We start from the raw sequence: 23,733 nt of genomic DNA on the forward strand, positions 1-23,733 counted from the left end.
TATAAAGGGATGATTTCAATTTCACCATTTGGAACTCTTGGTTAACAGCTTCCTTGTGAGCAGCAAACCTCCATCAAGAAAATCGAACATCGACAGTCTGTTGAAAAACACATCCAAATGATACAAATATATTGTCAACCAAGACGTGATATATATGTTGTGTGCAAGTTATCATTTTGTACAAATTGTAATTTGTACAAAATCAAAATATAAATTATAATGTGTACATTTTTTTGTGCAACTTATAATAACTTGTACACATCATATATATATAAGTGTTGAGGTGAATTATTTTTGAGGTAAAGTTCGGTTTATATTTTGTCATACATATGTTTGGTTGGGTTATTTTATCGGATAAGTATGTTTGGGTTTGGTTGGGTTTTTTTTATCGGATTAGTATTCGTAAAGCTCTTAATCATTGATGTTTATCTTGTTTTCTTATCTTACACTCGGTCATAATTATTTTACATCAATTGTTTTGTTATATTGAATCGTTGCACATAGTTCATGTCAGGTTTATTTGTTGCCGACTGTATGTATTTTCGCAATGTTGAATAAAACTGTTATTCTAATGCAATTTTTTTCATTGGCTAAAAGTTGCCGTCAAATCCACAGTTGACCAGGCTTAACTAAGTAGGAATACACCCTTTTGAATTAATTGGATCAACAAATGTTCGATTACTACAATAGCATTGAAAATAAACAACACCTATGTAACATAATAATCTACAGTACTTAAGTTTTTATCTGTATGACGTCACATTCAGCCATGCAGTCTTGCGTCAAAATCATTCATTAAGTTTCGTGGAACTGGTTTTTTTTTACTTTCAACATTTCAAGCTACGCGTCGCCAGTAAAACATTTGTGACCATCAAATCGACAATTGACGGTGGCAACTCTTAAACTACAGTACTGATATTTCTAAAATATTAACTTCATTTTGATTTTTAGTTGTCTTATTTGCAATTATACCACATGTCCATAGTTATCAAAGGTACCAGGATTATAATTTAGTACGCCAGACGCGCGTTTCGTCTACACAAGACTCATCAGTGACGCTCATATCGAATTAGTTATAAACCAAACAAATACAAAGTTGAAGAGCATTGGGGATCCAAAATTCCAAAAAGTTGTGCCAAATACGGCTAAGGTTATTTATGCCTGGGAAAAGAAAATCCTTAGTTTTTCGAAAAATTCAAAGTTAATATTTGTTTTATGATATCGTACACAACAAATGAGTACTCATTACGTTAGTGTGTTATAAAAGAATAAACAAGTATCTGTTACCTGACAATTTGAAAACTGTACATTTAGAAATTTTAATTTCAAACAGAAATATATAAATATGTAATAGAAATCATATATAATATTGGATTTTTAAGCTTGGTTGAACCTGTATAATTTCTAATCAAATGGAATAAATTATTGATTAATACCATTTTGATTGTTTTGTTTTATTACTTTAACAAATGTGCCACGTACATGATTTAACCCATTAACCACAACATACATTAACACAAACAAAATGAAATACCGGCATGATCTGATATGCTCTGTTAGGATAATAAGCAGATCCTGCTCCATATGTTACAGTCATCACGTTGCTCAGGCAAGCGCAAAAGTATATATTTTAATTGATATGAAGTAAAAACAAAAGCTGGTGGGTAAACATGAAAAAAGATAATGTTTACTTTCTGACAAAATCATTTCAAAACGAGATAAGCCTCCAAACTTTTGGAAATGTTGTTATTACAATTTCTTCTATGCAAACTGTAATAGAATATTATCCCTTTTGAATAAGAGCCTGGCTTACATCTATTGTGTTAAATATCAACAAAAGAAGCAAGATAATCTTTGTATTAAATAAAATTCAGAAGTATTAAACATACATTAAACAGAAAATGATCTTTCTACTATTGAATTTAATTGCTAAATGGATATGACTTTACAACAATATTTCTTTTTACATACATTAAGGTATGAATAGGAAATTTTCGTTTGAAATTAGGAATAAAAGAGTCCACATATCTTTTTATGAACATGATGAATGACATTACCTTGCCTGCTTTTCATATTTTAATATAATAAGCTTAACGGCGTAGGATGTATTTGCTTTTACCGAAAACAGCCGTTTTCTTTCAGTATCATGTCATAAATATGTTGATATAATTTGATACGTATAATTGTCATGATGATTATCCCGACCTCTTTTTGTGTATGTGCTGTTTAATAATAAGGCTTAGCATCTAGTTTGTACTAGACTATTCCTGAGAGATCAAGTATATTTTTCGGTAAATTTCTACTACATCATTAACTAAAGGTTCTATGAGGAATTTTAATATACATTTATCTTTATTTCAAATAAATAAATAAAGCCAACAGTAGCTGTATGGCAGTCATAAATCGGTAAAGAGGAAATAAATCCGAGTTACAACCTTAACCCGAGGGAAATACATCAACTATAAGAGGGAAACATCAGAACAACCGAAACACTGAACAGCAACACACAAAAAAAAAATATCACAAGTGCCATATTCCCCAATTTGGACAGGACAATACTAAGTGACAGGAATATAGTACGTACATACAGAAGAACACCCAGCACAAAAAACAATCATAAACAATATAAAAGTGCATAATAGCATATTAATCACATATATTTAATAAAACAACGCAAAAATAGTGAAGTATTTTTTATCATCCTGCCTCTAAACCCTATAGGTACAATACATTGTCGAATTTGTCATCCTTGCTAATAATTATTCTTTATGGATTATTTTTGGAGGAAAACGAAAAAAAGGCGTCCTGATATTGTTTCCGTCATAGGTCGGAATATTAAGCCAGACTAGACATCCGGTTTGAGTTTTTCTGTATACTTTGAACATACATATATTCTATTAATAAATTGTATTTTCTATCTGCTATTATTTTCAAGTTTACTATCCACAGGGTCACAGAGTTTATTAAATAGCGACGTCTATATAATATAGCATTGACCGCCATTATATACAGATAAACGCTAACATTATTGATATTAATAGAAAACAAAAAAAATATTTTATTCAGATCATACTGGTTTATAAAGTGATTTATGACAATTAGAGACAGAGAAATGGTCAGACACTTTCACAAACACAACCCTACACATACACACACATATATACATTTTATTTATGAAATGTCTGAATAACAGTTAACAATAATTGTTACGGAACGATGGATCATATAACAATGATACATTACACTACAAAACATTTTATTTAAAAAGCAAGTCTTTAATTATACAATTTCACAAACATGTTTGGTGTTTTGTGTGATGTTGTATTCTTTAAGACTTTCTTCAAATGTCTATCAATACACCAATTATTATCCTATTGATACAATCCCACATATCACATCGTGTAGATCAAGTTCCTATATTTAACTGTATTTAATATCCATTAGTTTTTCCCCCTGGTAGATGGCGTTATATAAGTTTATTTCTCAGTGATTATCATATGATGTGTTTATCTGGCTTATCTGGTCATATTCATTTGCTACCGTCTCTATTCTGAGATCCTGATAAGTAGATACATTTTCCATTCTAACATCGTCATAATGTTGTGAATCTTGACTAAAAAATAAAGCTAAAAAGTATTTATAAAGTCTTCATATTGTTAAAAATATTAGTTTCGTCTACGCAGGCTTCCCATTTTTAGATTTTTCTTTTATTATTTTCATTATATGTAGATAGTACAAACCAGCTATGTCATTTGTCGCTTAAGCATTTCATAAAACAAGGGTTAAATTCGAGACAACATACACATTGACGAAATATACTTTTATTCTTTTATTATTTTTTATGGAAATATTCCTTATAAAGCACAAAAATGTCAGTATTCACCTCAGAAACTAACAAAACCTTTAAATAGAATTATCATGAAGGGATATAGTTACGATACTGTTGTCAGGTCATTAAAGATTGCTTATTTTGGCGTTAATATTGATTCACTTAAAGGGTCTTTGCATCGGAACTAAACACATTTTTTTCAAAAAACAGTTGTTGGCATGTTCTTCTCATATATGTTATGATGGTATGATACTTAACCCCTAACGGGGGATTTTCCCTAATATTCATATGATGAGATCATATTCTTTCAATCAGTTTAACTGAAGTCTGGAGCTGGCATGTCACTATGGTGTCAGTTAACTGCTAGTAGTCTGTTGTTATTTATGTTTTTTTTTTGTCATTTTGTTTATTTTCTTTGGTTACATCTTCTGTCATCATACTCGGACTTCTTTTGAATTGAATTTTAAATGTGCGTATTGTTATGCATTTACTTTTCTACATTGGCTAGAGGTGAAGGGGAGGGTTGAGATCTCAAAAACATGTTTAACCCCGCAGCATGTTTGCGCCTGTCCCAAGTCAGGAGCCTCTGGCCTTTGTTAGTCTTCTATTTTTTTATTTTTAGTTTCTTGTGTACAATTTGGAAATTAGTATGGCGTTCATTATCAATGAACTAGTATATATTTGTTAAGGCGCCAGCTAAAGGACGCCTCCGGGTGCGGGAATTTCTCGCTGCATTGAAGACCTGTTGGTGACCTTCTGCTGTTGTTTTTTTTATATGGTCGGGTTGTTGTCTCTTTGACACATTCCCTATTTCCATTCTCAATTTTATTTTATTCTGTACATGTATGTACTAATGTTTTTATTAACTGATTAATTTGGTAAGAGTTCTTTCCGAACCTACACTAGAATTTTAGTATTATTACGGGGCACACCAGTCAGATTACAAAACAAATATCTACTGATTATATAACAATGACTTCTGTATGTTGCCTGAAGTTTAAAAAATGCATCTAACTATTACGGAATTTAACCGTTGGAAGCGTCTGACGCGAAATAGAATAAGGGCATGCTGAAGTGAAGAGGCATTCCGTTTTCACCTGAATTATATCTTTCTCGTTTCAGACATTTTATCATTCAGAGAATAAACCAAACATATTTTATTAAGTTATTAATAACAAACATACCTCTGTGTTTTATTAAGTTATTAATAACAAACATACCTCGGTGTTTTATTAAGTTATTAATAACAAACATACCTCGGTGTTTTATTAAGTTATTAATAACAAACATACCTCGGTGTTTAATTAAGTAATTAATAACAATCATACCTCGGTGTTTTATTAAGTTATTAATAACAAACATACCTCGGTGTTTTATTAAGTTATTAATAACAAACATACCTCGGTGTTTTATTAAGTAATTTATAACAATCATACCTCGGTGTTTTATTAAGTTATTAATAACAAACATACCTCGGTGTTTTATTAAGTTATTAATAACAAACATACCTCGGTGTTTTATTAAGTAATTAATAACAATCATACCTCGGTGTTTTATTAAGTTATTAATAACAAACATACCTCGGTGTTTTATTAAGTTATTAATAACAAACATACCTTGGTGTTTTATTAAGTTATTAATAAAAAACATACCTCTGTGTTTTATTAAGTTATTAATAACAAACATACCTTGGTGCTTTATTAAGTTATTAATAAAAAACATACCTCTGTATTTTATTAAGTTATTAATAACAAACATACCTCGGTGTTTTATGAAGTTATTAAAAACAAACATACCTCGGTGTTTTATGAAGTTTTTAATAACAAACATACCTCGGTGTTTTATGAAGTTATTAATAACAAACATACCTCGGTGTTTTATTAAGTAATTAATAACAATCATACCTCGGTGTTTTATTAAGTTATTAATAACAAACATACCTCGGTGTTTTATTAAGTTATTAATAACAAACATACCTCGGTGTTTTATTAAGTTATTAATAACAAACATACCTTGGTGTTTTATTAAGTTATTAATAAAAAAACATACCTCTGTGTTTTATTAAGTTATTAATAACAAACATACCTTGGTGTTTTATTAAGTTATTAATAAAAAACATACCTCTGTATTTTATTAAGTTATTAATAACAAACATACCTCGGTGTTTTATGAGGTTATTAAAAACAAACATACCTCGGTGTTTTATGAAGTTTTTAACAACAAACATACCTCGGTGTTTATGAAGTTATTAATAACAAACATACCTCTGTGTTTTATTAAGTTATTAATAACAAACATACCTCTGTGTTTTATTAAGTTATTAATAAAAAAACATACCTCTGTGTTTTATTAAGTTATTAATAAAAAACATACCTCTGTGTTTTATTAAGTTATTAATAACAAACATACCTCGGTGTTTTATTAAGTTATTAATAACAAACATACCTCTGTGTTTTATTAAGTTATTAATAAAAAAACATACCTCTGTGTTTTATTAAGTTATTAATAAAAAACATACCTCTGTGTTTTATTAAGTTATTAATAACAAACATACCTCGGTGTTTTATTATGTTATTAATAACAAACATACCTTGGTGTTTTATTAAGTTATTAATAAAAAACATACCTCGGTGTTTTATTAAGTTATCAATAACAAACATACCTCTGTATTTTATTAAGTTATTAATAACAAACATACCTCGGTGTTTTATTAAGTTATTAATAACAAACATACCTCGGTGTTTTATTAAGTTATTAATAACAAACATACCTCGGTGTTTTATTAAGTAATTAATAACAATCATACCTCGGTGTTTTATTAAGTTATTAATAACAAACATACCTTGGTGTTTTATTAAGTTATTAATAAAAAACATACCTCTGTGTTTTATTAAGTAATTAATAACAAACATACCTTGGTGTTTTATTAAGTTATTAATAAAAAACATACCTCTGTATTTTATTAAGTTATTAATAACAAACATACCTCGGTGTTTTACGAAGTTATTAATAACAAACATACCTCGGTGTTTTATTAAGTTATTAATAACAAACATACCTCGGTGTTTTATTAAGTTATTAATAACAAACATACCTCTGTGTTTTATTAAGTTATTAATAACAAACATACCTTGGTGTTTTATTAAGTTATTAATAAAAAACATACCTCTGTGTTTTATTAAGTAATTAATAACAAACATACCTCTGTGTTTTATTAAGGTATTAATAACAAACATACCTCTGTGTTTTATTAAGTTATTAATAAAAAAACATACCTCTGTGTTTTATTAAATTATTAATAAAAAACATACCTCTGTGTTTTATTAAGTTATTAATAACAAACATACCTCTGTGTTTTATTAAGTTATTAATAACAAACATACCTTGGTGTTTTATTAAGTTATTAATAAAAAACATACCTCGGTGTTTTATTAAGTTATTAATAACAAACATACCTCTGTATTTTATTAAGTTATTAATAACAAACATACCTCTGTGTTTTCTTTGACACATTATCTTTGCCTGTCAACATAGACGATAAAATTGAAATATTTGTATGCATGTTTAGTAGTATGTTAAACAGTATCAAATGCAAAACATGTATATACGTAAAGAACGGAATAGCAAAATAGAGCGTAGCATTTAGTAAATCTGAGCTCTCTGTTTAACATTGCTTCCTCTGTCCAAATAAATGAATGTTGGACTTATTGTTTATGATGTTTTTCTAAAATTGAAATCGATCAAATTGTCACTGTCCCCAAGAAGAAGAACTTCTGGTTTACAGTAGAGTCAGAAATTATTAATGTATTGGTGTCTAGAAGATCGCATGTAATATATTTCTGAACAAATAACGAGGATTTTTTATTTCTTTATACAGTTAGTGAAATTAACACATGCAAAAGCTAAATATAAAAGCCAAAAAAAAAGCCAGGCTAAGAAGTTGGCAAGCCAGATGCTCGCATTTTCTTAATATAAGACTCATTAATGACGCTGGAATCAACACGTTGAAAAAAAACCAATTACGATGTAATGTTATTTTGCAGTCTTAAAATCTATCGTAACATGTTGGTCGTTTCAATGGTAATACTGCATTTATCATTTCGGGGCGATTTCTTTTTTGCTATGCAGTATGGGTTTGCAGGTGATTCGTCATTGGAATAATCTTAGATCTTTGCATTCTTATATTGACAGAGAAATTATTCAGCAACCGAAAGTAAACGTTCCAACGATTTGAAGTATAAAAGATACACATAATAACTTAATTATGTTTCTGCCTCATTGACTAAATTGCTTCATTCCAGCAGCGCCTGCATACGGAGTATATATCTCTCAATTGATATTCTCGGGCTTGTATTTCCTTTCATGATTTCCTTTGTGCTACTCACAAGGAAGCTATTAAACCAAGATTTCCAAATGGTAAAGTTGAATTCATCCTTTCGTAAATTTTGCGGACGCCATCCCGAGTTGGTTGACCGGTATGGAATAACCGTTTCACAGATGATATAGGATATGTTCCTTATGTCGTAACTACAATACCCTTTCCTTTTTCACGAATGTGACCTACCGAATTAGACTATTTACTGGATTTATGATAACATAAGCAACACGACAGATGCCACATGTGGAGCAGGATTTGCTTACCCTTCCGGAGCATCTCAGATAACCCCAAGTTTTTGGTGGGGTTCCTGTAGCGTAGTCTTTTGTTTTATATGTTGTGTCTTTTGTACTATTATTTGTCTGCTTGTCTTTTTATTTTTAGTCATGCCATTGTAAGTTTATGTTGTCTATGAATTTGACTCTCCCTCTGGTATATTTCCTCCCTCTTTTGCAAAATTGCTTACCTTCCTTTTTCTGTGATTGTCGTGTTTTCCTAATTATACAACACACCGCAACTGTTAAAAGTATTCCTAAAAGAACACCTCCAATAAAAATTCCAATCCGGGTAGCGACGTCGTTAACGCTTTCTGCTGTGTTTTTAGAAACTGCAATAAAAAGGATAAAATATATAGAGTTCTTTTATTATTATTATTATTATTATTATTATTATATCTTAAAAAGTATGAGCAAATTGTTTTATATTTTCACAGATCACAGTAAACGAAATATATCACAACCATGTTCATTTCACGATTTTATTAAGCTTGATCATGACTTCATTTGTATATTTGTAATCGATTTATATTTTTTTTAACCATTTGATTTATGTTGTATACAGTTCACTGTGTAAAAAATGTAAAGCATATTTATTAGCAACGTGAAACCATTTTTCAGTTTTGTGTTAACTTCAGACGAGTGGCTCCTTAATGTTTTTTATTTTTTTATTTTTCGCTTTGCTAAAGAAATATTCCTCGGAGTTCGGTAATTTTGTTACTTTGCTTTATTCTTGTGTAATGATTAATCATATGAAAAAACTTCTTCCGCAGTCGTCTAGGCCCAGTTGTATATATAAGGTTTCATATATTTCACATTCAAACACACATGGAACGTTTAAACAAAATCTAACCTTGCATACAATTAGTTCCATGCACTCCACGAATACATCCATCTATGCAATCTCCGGTTCTATGATCACAAGGTGCATGTAAGCAAAATGGTGAGCATATCTGAAGACAGTTACTTCCATATAAACCATCCCGACAGGCTGTTAAATAAGTGTTTATTAAAGAAAAACATGTCATACATATACTTATCTATAATATATCCACGATAATTAGTTGATTTAAAAGATTAAATTTGGGATAACAAAAACAATATTTTTCAAAAACAATAACCGGAAATTATCTAATGATTAAACATTCAAATTATCCCTTGTGCCCTAAACTGATAAATTCAGTAGATTGTTTTAGCAAAACATTGTCGACAACACTATTTTTCCTCAATGCTTTTTGACATGTTGGTATTTTCAAGAGTTGGTCGTACTAAATCATTTGCGATGTGACTCACCAAAGGTAAAATTTTAAAGTATGAAAATAAATTATGTTCCGGAAATTTGTAATACAATTGAATTGATCAAATATCTCAATTGCAAGCAATTTCCTTATCAAACATTCAACATGTCGAAATTAATATATTTATATATATTGAAATTGTTTATGCTTGTTTATTGTTTTACAACAATTTTTGACAGTATTGGCAAAAAAAGTTAAAACAAAATTAACAATCAGAACATGTCAAATTTGACAATAAATGATGCATATTGACAAAGTTGATGGATTGATTGAATAATTAATTGATGGTATTAAAAGCCACTTTTTGTACTCTCGACTCTATTATTGTGACCAATATGTATTAGAAAAACTTGGTATAACCTAGGAGAAATACTGACATTCGGCAGGAACATGAGGAAAACATGCAATCCTAGTTGATTAAGATTGAACTTAATTTAATTTTGTCAAAAGCTAATTTTTTTCTTGTAATTGCTAAACTAAGGTGTATGAATTTTCAACAACGGTGTAAAATTCTGTACACCCCTGATAACACCAAGATAACTAATAATATGCCCATAAGGACAAGATCATGACTCCAATCCGACTAGAATTTGCTATTACTCCTAAAATCTACGTGTAAAGAACTGAGGCATTTAATAACATTATTTTAAGTTTCTGTTTGACAAGGCTGGGACTGAATCCATAACATTTGCATATACTGCGTACATGCTTTTGCAAGACCAAAGAAGAATTTTAAAAAACAAGCATCAATCGACAGATTGAAAAATTATAATATAACAGATAAATACAACGTCTCTTACACATGAATTGTAAAGTTTTGATATTTATACCTTGTTCACACTTATTACCGATCCATCCGTTTAGACAACCAAATATACAGTTACCAGTGTCAAGATCACAAGGTCCGTTACAGTTACCTGGACACAGTTTATTACATCCAGTACCATAATGTGAAGGTGGACAACCTAAAACAGAAATAAATGCCTTCGTACTTATTTGGCTATACCCATAATGGTCTAAAGGGCCTGGTAAACCGGGTGGTCTAAATTATTCCTTATCAAAAGCCTGTCAACACTGGAATTCAATAGTTCGATTCCCGCATGTGACAGTTGTACTCCGAAGCAATTATAATTCTCTATTTTCTTATCAACAGTTGATGCTTATCTCCAGACACTTCCGACTTCCTTCACAAATAAACAAAAACCTGACCGCCAAGATAAATGACCATAGTTTTGAGAGTGCTGTTAAACACAAATTAATAAATCAATACTGTTTTCATTAACCGTAGGCAATGTGACACCATTTTGATCAAGTTATCTTCCATTTAAACTTGTGTAGTTATATTTTGTACTTTTTGGCGCATTTGACATGCTTGACATTATAATTCTTTAAAAATCAGAAATCTATAATTGACATTTTTGAAATAGCCGATGTACACATGTTACATGTAGCTCCAACAGTTTTATGTTGTTGTTTTATAATTTCGTTCCTTGCCGATGCATGTACATGTACTTAAATACTGTTATTATTTAACATTTCCATGATTAATAAAATGAGTAATTATTAAAAGCTTATTTTGCAACTTCTTTCGACGTAAGTGATCTAACCAATTAAGACGTGTTATATGGTGTTAAAGAACTTAAGCTGTAAAATTCATGTTCACCGATTTTAATCAAATTCTTATATTTGATTCAAACAATGTTAAACATTTATCCAAACTATTAAAATTCTGAAATAAATAATTACCAAGACACAGGGATGCACATAAGTAGCTTCGTTTCGTGTGTATTTTAGACTGCATGCCATCAAGTTAACTATCGAGTTGACCTCTAAAGTCATCCGATGACCATATAATCGATGTAAATATTAATATAGATATAAATAGATTACGCATACTCGTGCTGTTGGATTTTCTCAGCTCTATTTTATTTCATATCATAAATGATAAATAAATGTTTATCTTCGTTTTTATCTGTATAAGAATATTGGGTTTTTTTAATCGATGTCAGTCAATGATATGATTTATCTTTATTTCACTTTCAATGTTGACATTTATTTTCCATTAAGGATGTTTGCCCCCCTTTTTTTATGAATTTTTGCCAGATTTTCGGAATCCTCTGGTTTTATCCATGTGTTACCATTAAAACATTTTGCCTACTAACCCCTACTTTTCTTTTCATATTTTAATTACATATAGTTTAAAAAACAGTTTTTTAAAATCTTATGAAATTCTTGTTATTTTATCATTGTTTTTTAAACAAAAATAGTGCCAATCTTAAATGTATGAAAAGTCTAGAGAGAAATATTTCCCGCCAAATTTTCAATGGCTGATATCTCGAAAACAAGCACACGGAACTTCCATTTTTTCCTGCTTTTTTTCAATAGTTTATTCATATACTATCAATTCATAATAGTCTTTTAAAAAGCTTGTTATTTTTAAACAGAGTAGTGAACATTCTTAAATAATTTTACACATTCAATTCACGTGATATCCATCTCAGGCTAAGGGGTTGACTTGAAGTTCACATGAATACGGATTCAATGAGGTCGATTTATTTACTTGCAAGTGAATAATTTATAATCAATGTTTTTTAGCTTATTTTGAAAAAGTTGAACCACACTGGGTGCTAAAAGCGAGACGGATTTGCATAAGTTTTTTTTTCCTGTTTTCGAATCCCTGTATTCATATTGTATAATTATATTTCATGCACTTTATGAATAAAATATTGTTTAAACTAAAAGCGAATTATTATTGCAAGATTTGCATCTTTATTAATGATTAAGCAAAATAAAAATAATATATTAGATTTTTAATATGTCTCATAGCTACTGCCCCTATAATTTTAGCTGTTGTCTAATTAGCCCTTGTTACCATTATATTTGCTATGATGCATACCTGTCGATCAAAATGTGCATCGGGCACACAAGACAATGAAAATTTCAGTTGCATCATAGTTTTGGTATCATAATCCAATCGTTAACCCCATAGCTATAGGCTGTTAGTTTGATTAATCTATTCCGTTTTGTAAATCTAGCAATTTATATATATAAAGTTAAGAATGGGAAATTTGGGATGTGTCAAAGAGACAACAATTCGACCATAGAGCCATAAATATATATATAGTTACTCAAATGGTTAAATTATCGGTATTTACAAATAAGACGAATAACCAAATATTAACAGTAGGCGAATAACCACTTTTCGATGAAAAAATTATATGTTGACATTTAAACAAAATAACAGCCATTAACGTATTTTGATAATTTTGAAATTTTAGCTGAATCAAAACTCAATTACTCAAAAGAGTTTTAAATGTTCTTACTTTCTTTCTATTAAAAACACCACCTTAATGCATTCAAGTTTTCTTTTTTCTGATAAAATAAACACTTACCAAGAATTCCAATTTCACAAACTTCAAGTTCTGCAGATATTCCCTGAACTGGAGGTACATAAGTCAAATATCTTAAAACTGCACTAACGTTGATTCTTGTAGGCAAAAATTGCTCTTCGAATAAAATTGTCCCAGTTTTCCAAGAATTGGTTGTATTTGATGCATAAAGGGTATGGCTACCGACCTCTGTATTATGTTCTGAAAATAATAGCTTCAAACGTTTCAAACTAGCAAAACCAATTTACCTCTGCTTTATTAATTGTTGTGCCACCCATTTTTGTTAATTGAGGAAAAATGTGTGTCCGTGAATATTTGATTTCGTTGTTTCACCAAATGAAAATCAGCATACCAGTCGTTAGGAAGATTGTGCTTCTTTTAATATTTTTATTTGATAATAAAAACCTGTTAATAATATACGTAATGCTGTTTAGTGTTTTTTTAGGTTATGTTTACTTATTCAAGATTATATCTGGTCTTATACCAGCTTTGATAAGTGTTTGCTGTTACTATGAATTTTCACTTCTTTGTACAATGAACATCGAAATTATATATTGTGTATAAATATTTTGCTCCCCCATGTACCTAACAACAAAATTAATTTCATTAACCTATGCATACTTTTGTAAATTGTGGCTTTCTGTACAAGGTTATTGTTGTTTTCCTGAAATTCTTTAACATTCACAGCGGTAAAATACTGTTACTTTAATTATTCGCCCCTTAATTTATTGATTTTGTATTTATATTGTATCATATATCTAATGCATTCATTCAGTGTATGTCTATTTGTTTTAGTATCTATTTTGATTTAGTAATTGATATCTAAGTGTGTCTTTCTATGTTGTGATATATCACTATTGTTTCAGATAAGGTTGAAGGTTGGTACCTTTAAACACATTTCATCCTGCTGCAAATGTTTGCACCTGTCCTAATTCAAGAGTCTGATGTTCAGTAGTAGTCGTTTGTTGGTGCGGTTCATAAGTGTTTCTCGATTCTCGTTTTAATATAGATTAGAGCGTTGGTTTACCCGTTTAACTTTTGTGCTGACATGAAATATCATTGATATGGTACCGGTTATATTTATAAATTAACTGTTCACAAAATTTAGATTTTTTTTAATACTAAGGCTTTTCTACCTCAGGGAAAGATAACCTTAGGTGTATTTGGCAAAACGTTTAGGAATTTTGGTCCTCAATGCTCTTCAACTTCGTACATTATTTGGTATTTTAAACTTTTTGGGATTCGAGCGTCACTGATGAGTCTTTTTTAGACGAAACGCGCGTCTGGCGTATATACTAAATTTAGTCCTGGTATCTATGATGAGTGTATTTAAATGGTTAATCACTAGTCATTTTTGAGACTTTTTTATAGCCTGCTGTTCGATGTGAGTTAAAACTCCGTGTTGACATATGTTTCTTTTTTTGTTGCACTTCTATGTTCTGTTATTTCGTTGTTCTCTTCTTATAGTTGATGTGTTACCCTCTTTTTGAGTTTGTAACTTAGATTCATTTTCAATCAATTAACTTTTGAACAGCGGTATACTACTGTTGCCTTTGTATGTTTAACCAGTGCATATGGATAAAATTAAACCAAGAAATGATTAAACATTCAACTCCAATAGAAGCCTTTCAAGATCAAAGATATTAACTAAAGTAGTCAATTAAATATGAGTATAGTCAGTTCAGTAATAAAATCAAATATAGACTGTTTAACTAACTTACCGCCAAACAGTATGTGCACTCCTGTTACAATGCTTTCTTCTTTAAGGTCGACTTGAAATGTAACGGTAGGACCTTTTGTTTTAGAACAGGATATTTTATTTCCATCATTTGCTAGACTACCTGGGTAACTACTGTTTGGATTTATAAGGATTGAACTGTCATATGCCAAGTTATCTGTGACGAAAAGATATATTTACATTTATTTTTTATATCATTTTTATTTCATTGTTTAGTAAGTTAACGTACGAGAAGTAAAACGTTTGTACTGTAGGACCTCCAGAATCCGAAACATTTAAAAACAGAAGAAAAAATAGTTTCCTTGAATTAACAAAGAAATCATAAACTTTGATCCAGGTTGGAGTATTTTTAAGTTGGTAGAGACTTTTTGAAAGATTAATACCCTCTGTGGTAAGGTGTTTGAAAATTATATGAATCGAACACAAAATATTTCTTCGAAACAAAATGTTGGCTATTTCTTTAAAAACATACTGAAAAAAATATTCAAATAAACTCAATAATGACATTAGGATTATATTTTTGTACGCCAGACACTCTTTTTATCTAGAGAGTCTTATCAATCACGTTCGTTTCAAAAAAAAATTAAAAGACTATATAAATTACAAAGTTGATAGCATTTGAAACTCCGAAATATGAAAGATTTTGTCAAATTCAGTTAGGAAGTATTGTCCGTGGGTTGAAAATCCATAATATTTCGAAAATCGTTAATGTTTTAATACCAGTTGGTTTATAATTTTATTTTGTTTAATGATAATGCATGTAAACAGTTCAAGTCTATTAACCAACTTTCACCTTTATAGATGTTTATATTAAGATAAAGGCAACAGTAGTATACCGCTGTTCAAAACTCGTAAATTTATGGACAAAAAACAAAATTGGGGTAACAAACTAAAACTGAGGGAAACGCATTATAAAAGGAGAACAACGACACAATATTAAAATGTAACACACAGAAACGGACTAAGCATTAGACAAAATCCGATGAGCATAACAAATATAACATCAAAACCAAATACATAAATATGGGATAGAAAAGTACCGTTACACGTCTTATAGTATTGTGAATTCACACTCAAATATACGAGAAAACAAACGACACAACGTTATAAAGTCTTAAAAAATCGAATCAGTATATTTAATAAACATATCATGTTTTCTTTTATGTTATTTTGATTGGTCGTTATTTTTATCGCGTTTTTTTTTGTTAATTCAAAGCATGATAAATTAATGTAATATTCTTCATCAAATTCTAACACTCAAGAAAACGAAAAACATGTTTTCATAGACATGCTGTATAATGTTGTTCTTTTTCATATTATAAAATGTAAACTTTGATTGTTAATTTTTTTTTACCTCAAAACCATTTATTTTTTCATTTTGATGTTAATTACATAGTCATCCTCCCTCCAAAATCAACCCTTTAATCCCACAAAACAGGATAGCAATTTTTGGGTCATTTTTTTCGGGAGATAGGCAAATTATCGAGGTGCGTAAGGATTTTTTACGATATGTATATCAAAAATTACTTACATTTGTTACAAAAGTCTCCTGTTCGTTTTTGCTTGCAACCATCGGTACAAATACCGGTAAATTTATTGCAAATATCATTCAAACAGTAATCACTGTTACATCCAAAAATACAAGACCCATTTCCAGGGTAGCAAAGTTGATCAACGCAATATGTAGCACACACTTTCTCGCAGTTATTTCCCCATAAACCTTTTCGGCATCCTGAAAACAAAACAGTCTTCATGATTTATGGGCGATAAGAATGCAAAAATATATCAACATCAATTTGAATAGCATAGGTCAACGCTGTTATTTTTATGACAATGAAAAAAGAAAATCAATTTGTAAATTATGATTTTTCAATCTGTTATGTATACATTTTGTAAGTATTCCACAGCTTGCATATTCTGGTATAATTTTCTTTGTAGATAGTTTCTTCCTACAAGAAAGCTATTAAGGCTAATGGTCCATGAAGGGAAGCTGTTTAAGTCATTCATTTCAAACTTTTACTGGTCCCATCAAGTGTTAAATGTCCGTTATGGAAGCCCTCTTTATGCTGGTGGACGATATGTTTCAATAGTCGCAAACACAATTCTGTCCTCTGCCCGTCGAATTTGACCTCACAGAATTGGACTTGTACATGTTATAACCGATGTTGTTTTACATGAGCAAAACGACAGGTGCATATGTTGAGCTGAATATGCTTTTGAATTTTCCATTTGATTAAGGACTTTCCTTTTTGATTTTACCTTGAAGTTCAGTATTTTGTTTGCTTTGTTTCACCAGCGAACATGAAGATGACGTCATACGTACGGGTCAAGCTTACCAAGTATATATGTTTCGACGAAAGCGATATGTCTAGGTAAAAAGTATAAGCCCAGATTAACGTATTTGTCGTCACAAAGCCATTACATGACAGTTTATGAATTGCTGAACAATGTGATAGAGACAAAAGGAACACCGATAGTGGGTTTTACATTGTTGGTTTGTTTGTGTAGTATTTCTGTCACGCAGTGTTGCCATGAAAGCGAGAGGTTTGGTCAGCTATAAATTTTGGTTCAACCAACCATTTATGTTCTTAGAATGTATTGAGCAAAGTCCGCAATATTTAAGTTATTATCACATCTTTCTTATCTATGTATGTTGGCGTTTGTTTTGTTGCAATTCAGTGTGTCTGTTGTTCCGTTGTCTTCCTCTTTAGTATTGTTGATTTGTATTTCTCGGTTATAGTGTGTAGCTCAGATTCCTTTTCCTATTTTTTACTTTTGAACAACATTATACTACTGTTACCTTTATTAAAAAGCTAACTGCTAAGGGATCGGGACAGTTTTGAAAACATTAATATATATGTTGTATAGATGTATTAATAAATGTATCCTTTTATATCATTTTTTGTTCGTTAATGTTAAAAGATATTTAGAAGAAAAAAATAAAACAATTAGAAAATAAAACAAACATTGTTGTTATTTTATTTTAGTGCAATCTGACCTACTTGATGAAAACAAAATCTCCTGGGTAAAACCTGGGTTTTCGAACTTTCTACTGTTTGTCCAATGCAACAAAGAGACTGGTATAGCTTAGCTAAATGCACTTGAAAGCTTTATGGGTAGACAGTTAAAAGACAATATGTATAAATGATACTTTACTCACCATTAATCGCAACGTAACAAAGTTCAATTATAGGTCCATAAATATTGTCAGGTGTAGTGTCGTAATAAATGACATATTGTCCAAGCTGGTTACAAGGAATAGTTTGTGTGATGTCTGGCAATCCTGCATCAGGATCTTCATAGCAAAGATAACCATCAGGTGGAATGGTTGATGTATTGGTAACATATAATTGAAATCCATCCATGCGATGTGCAACTGTAAAAAATTATACACAAACAAATCTAAATTTATATACAATAAATTGAAGAAGAAATAAAATGGTGAGTCTTATAAAAATGCATAAATCAAGGAAAACTTTGATACGACACCATTCAATATGTAAATTGGGTAGACACATATAAAATTTCAATACTGATGTCTACGTGTTTTTTGTAACTAAAGAAACGTGTCATAAAGACAAGAATATTAAGGTTAACATAGTTTATTATTTCACAACGTATCTCCTGTCTATATATACTTACAGCTTTCCCTGTAATAGATTGTGATATCTGTGATGTAGGCAATTCCGAAAGAGAATTGAAACATCCACCAAGCTGGTGTTGTGGTGTTAATGCCTGTGTGTGAACAAATTTCATGGGAAAACGAATTTGATACAGGTGGTTCTATTGCATTTTTAGGAAATCCACTTGATTGAGTGGAACTTTGAATAGCTGTACCAAACGGTGTCAGGTTATCTGTAAAGTAAGTAGTGAATAAAAAGAAAAGAAGATCATATTTCTGCAATTTATTAATATTTCCGCCTTCTAAAAATATATCAAAGCAGATATGTTTTGTTTCTATGATGTACCAAGTCCGAATGTCCTTTTTTCAGGCTTGACTCTCTGTTCTGTACTATTTGTCAATAACAACGAAAATTTGCTAAATCACCATTTCATTAACAAATGAAAACATTGTGATAGTGTATATTGTAGTAATTCTTCTGTTGCATGTACAGTTTTATACGTCTTTTTGGGAAATCTACATTATGAATTCAGCTAAGTATAGAAATATTATTACCAGTTACGAATTTTGCGTGTCCTGTACTGAATTTCATCGGTAACCAAATTCTTTACAGAATAGGATTATTCAAATCCGTACATTCATTGTTTTAGATTCTTTTACCCATGAGAGATGTGGAGTAGTATGCAGATTGGATTTATAATTGCCGTGGAGTTGTTTGGAATATATTGATACTTAAACCCTTGAGGAGTCTCACGACCAAAGAGCGAGTAAATTATTTTATTCACTTTTTCAAAAAATAGTTTTTCAAGACACTAGTATATATTGATAGGGGATTAATAAAGGAATCATAAGAGCAAACAATTATATAGGTCAGTGTGCTTGTTTTTTTAGATATTAGCCATTGAAATGTTGGCGGGATGATATTCTCTCTTGACTTTTCATAGCTTTATCATTGACAGGTTTAAGTTCTGAAAACCTAGTCAATAATACAGAATGCTTATCATTATACATGTAAAGGATTTATAAAAATAGAAATGTGGTCAATGGGCAAATTTATTAGGGCATTCAAATGGATAAAACCAGAGGATTCCACACGCACAAAAATTCCAAAACAAGACAAGCGAACATCCTTCAGGTCAAATCTAATTTAGCAGTTGTGATATAATTTGAGGTTTTTCTTTAATCTAGAAAAATCAAGAATGGTATGTTATAAATCATTTTTGTGACACCATACTTATTACTTAGAAAATAACATCCAACGTTATGTTTATTTTGTTTTTTGTTAACTAGACAAAAAAAGGCTAAAAAGTTATCAAAGGAAACAGGATTATAATGTAGTACGCCAGACGCGTTTGACAGTCTATGTGTGTTGGCGTTTGTTTTGTTGCAATTCAGTGTATCTGTTGTTCCGTTGTTAAACTGATCTAAGCTGAAATAAAACATATCATTAAGAAGCCTTATGAGGCTGACTTCATGCAGGAACTTCTTAGGAAGAAAGATAAGAATTTAGCATTATCCTTTAACTTTCCGTTATAAAGATGACGTTCTTTCACTAAACAATTCAAAATTTTGTGACTATGTCGAATTGGAGATAAAGGATACTACAGATACAGTTGAGGCGGCTTCATATATTGACTTGCATCTACAAATTGACAATGAGGGTCGGTTGAAGACAAAACTTTACAACAAAAAAGATGATTTCAGCTTTCCAATTGTGAACTTTCCATTTCTAAGTAGCAACATTCCAGCAGCACCTGCATACGGGGTATATATCTCCCAATTGATACGATTTTTCCCGTGCTTGCATTTCCTATTATGATTTTCTTGATAGAGGGTTACTGCTCACAAGGAAGCTATTAAACCAAGAGTTCAAAATGGTGAAGTTGAAATCATCCCTTCGTAAATTTTACGGACGCCATCACGGGTTGGTTGACCGTTATGGAATAACCGTTTCACAAATGATATCGGATATGTTCCTTACGTCGTAACTACAATCCCCTTCCCTTTCATGAATGTGACCTACCGAATTAAACTATTTACCGGATTTGTAATCACATAAGCAACACGAAGGGTGCCACATGTGGAGCAGGATCTGCCTACCCTTCCGGAGCACCTGAGATTACCCCTAGTTTTTGGTGGGGTTCGTGTTGTTTATTCTTTAGTTTTCTATGTTGTGTCATGTGTACTATTGTTTTTCTGTTTGTCTTTTTCATTTTTAGCCATGGCGTTGTCAGTTTGTTTTAGATTTATGAGTTTGACGGTCCCTTTGGTATCTTCCGTCCCTCTTCTATGATTTGAAAATAACTGTTCAAACATGTCATTGTAAAATCTAATTTACTATCTGACTCGAGTTAAAAACTCTCACCAAACAATTTATATGTATACAGTTTTAAACACCATGACGCCACTGATAACATTACTTTGAATATGTTCCTTCACAAAACCGTACGATAAGATAGAACACTAGCTAATTTAAAAGTGATCTGGTCCTGGTGAAACTCCTCAAGTGTTCTAACATTCATTATACATTAAATTAAAGCTGCAATTGATGTTTGTTTTACTATTTCAGCTAAAATCGTGTATTCATTATACATTTTTATCAGAAAACGCTTCAGACACTTGTTATGATTATGTTTTAGGGATTTTCATTTGCTTTATATTGATTTTAAGACCTGAAGCATGTAACATATGTAACGAAAAGTTTTATTTATAAATTTTACCCCCTGGTTTTTAATGGTTTGAAATAAATAAATTGTGAGAATCTAATTTTGAGATAGAAAATGTCGTGATAGTGTGTTTTAATCATGAAGCTTTTTATTTATGCAAAACATTTTGTAATTGAATAAAAAGTTGTCAAAGTACACAATTCGGTACAATTAACGTATTGAAAAATAAGAGGTCATATTTAAAAGTTCTTTTAAAAAAAAGAGACGAAAGATACCAGAGTGAAAGTCAAAATCGAAAAAAAAATGACCATGCCAAGGCTAAAAAATAAAAAAAACGAACAGATAAAAGAGATGATGTAAAACAGGATTTGCAGTATGATTGATAATGAGACAATTATCCACCAAAGGTCAATTGAAGTGGATGTAAACAATTATAAACAATCGTACGACCTTAATAACCAATATCATTGTAAATGTAAAAACTATATTACAAGAATTTGACTTGTCTTTCCGATTAGTAAGATTTAAATCCTTACATGATACTGGCAAAACGATTTCCTTCACCAATAAAATTTTCACAAAATAGTCAAAAGTGTCGAAGGTGGCGTAACAACTCATCGATAGGTAAATCAAAGTGTATAAGATGGTCATTAATTTTTGGTTAGTAGTTATTTGTGATAGAACTCAACTCGTAAACTGAATAAATAAAGAACATTTTTTACAAATATGAAAATTGCGAATGAACAATTTTTGACCAAAATTGGCTCGCTTGGTTATAGAGGAAAACAAGATCTTTCGAAAAGGTTTACGACGAACATAAAAGATGCCCTCTGTTAGTAATGGTGCACATAAAACTGTATGTCAGGTTGAGATAAGGTATCATTTGGAATGAACAAACATTGAATGTGTCAAATAATTATCGAAGTGTAACATACGTTGGGCTGTAACTCTCAGTAGTATAGCTGTGTGAGTGAGTAGAATAAGTAACATATCAGCTGTAGCTACATCCAGCGGGTACCATAACAGCTAATGATTCGCTAAAATGAATTTTAAAAAAAGTGATGAATTTGGTATTATTTTGTAAATTATATGTTTATCACGAAGTCTTGAGGCATTTTGTACGATCTGACTTTAATTGTTTCATTAGCAATCTTACCCTTACTTTTATTCAACAGTAATATATTAATATGATGCATTGTCAAATTCAGTTTATTCAGATGGATTATACACCATAATCCGGAGGGATACAATGCTAAATACAGCTAATATCAATTTAAGCCAAATAATTTCTCCCCCCCCCCCTTTTCCCGTCTGACTTAAAAATATATACTTGTTTGAGTACCTCAAAATTGAGGTTTTCGACCTGAACATGCATGAAATATTTGTCATTGGCCATTAAGCAATCACCAATTAATCAATCAATTTATTTAGGTTTCCGCCTTTATTTAGAAGTTGTAGTATTTTTAATCTGATATGAATGCTTTAATATGAATATAATGCAACACTTTGCTTATGAATGTAATAATATAGGAAGCAGAATAAAGGAAGACTCTACCGCATGTTATCTGTTACTCGTGTGTCTGATTCGCACTTTGCTCGTAGTGAACGTGTTATGCTATATATAAAAGAAAATAAGAAAGAATGTTTTTGCAAAAGGAAATCGAGAGACAAAATTATGTTAAGGTGACAGTAAAAAAAAAGGGGGGAGTTCAAAACACAAATTAACGAAAAAAGAGCGACACGACCTTGCAGAAATAAAAAAAAAAATAAAAAGGAGGGTATTCGGGTTGTTCTGTTTGTGGAAAAACAGCAGTCTCTTGAAAATGCCGATAAACAAAAGAATTTAAAATGAGTGTACGTTGTTATCTCATGAACCTGTCTTCACATATTTTTTTTTCATTCACCCAGTAAGAAATAAAACCACAGAAGAAACAAATGTCTGAAAGGAAATGGCTACATTTTGAAATGTATTTTAATATAAAACTTGCTATTATTATAATTACCTGCTATTTCTATTTCATGTTGGTAATCCACACAGATATCGAATATATCTGAATACACCTTTGGTTTTAAATCAAAGTTTGGAATAAAACAATCAATATCAGTTTCTTCATTTCTTGCATTAAGAATATATTTCTTATGTTGTACTGTTATACCACTGTCCCAGGTTAGGGGTGGTTGGGATCCCGCTAACATGTTTAACCCCGCCACATTATTTATGTATGTGCCTGTCCCAAGTCAGGAGCCTGTAATTCAGTGGTTGTCGTTTGTTTATGTCTTACATATTTGTTTTTCGTTCATTTATTTACATAAATAAGGCCGTTAGTTTTCTGGTTTGAATTGTTTTACATTGTCTTATTGGGGCCTGTTGTAGCTGACTATGCGGTATGGGCTTTGTTCATTGTTGAAGGCCGTACGGTGACCTATAGTTGTTAATGTTTGTGTCATTTTGGTCTTTTGTGGATAGTTGTCTCATTGGCAATCATACCACATCTTCTTATTTTATATATTCAATCATTTTAATACACAAAACGCATGAAA

The 23,733-nt window shown here is 30.6% G+C and overlaps 1 protein-coding gene across 1 annotated transcript; it reads right to left on the minus strand.

Annotated features, from left to right (window-relative positions):
• Window positions 1–2,100: 2,100 nt before the first annotated feature.
• Window positions 2,101–22,231, minus strand: LOC139527171 (uncharacterized). Its single transcript, XM_071322482.1, has 11 exons — window positions 22,128–22,231; window positions 18,547–18,759; window positions 18,065–18,280; window positions 16,436–16,636; window positions 14,888–15,061; window positions 13,170–13,367; window positions 10,608–10,742; window positions 9,333–9,470; window positions 8,671–8,811; window positions 7,321–7,351; window positions 2,101–3,613 (listed from the first exon to the last, which is right to left on the minus strand). Exons 1-11 carry the CDS (start codon window positions 22,180–22,182, stop codon window positions 3,484–3,486), a joined length of 1,632 nt encoding a protein of 543 aa, XP_071178583.1. The 5' UTR covers window positions 22,183–22,231; the 3' UTR covers window positions 2,101–3,483.
• Window positions 22,232–23,733: the final 1,502 nt, after the last annotated feature.

Source organism: Mytilus edulis, chromosome 6, assembly GCF_963676685.1.
Source record: "Mytilus edulis chromosome 6, xbMytEdul2.2, whole genome shotgun sequence".
NCBI lineage: Eukaryota > Metazoa > Mollusca > Bivalvia > Mytilida > Mytilidae > Mytilus > Mytilus edulis.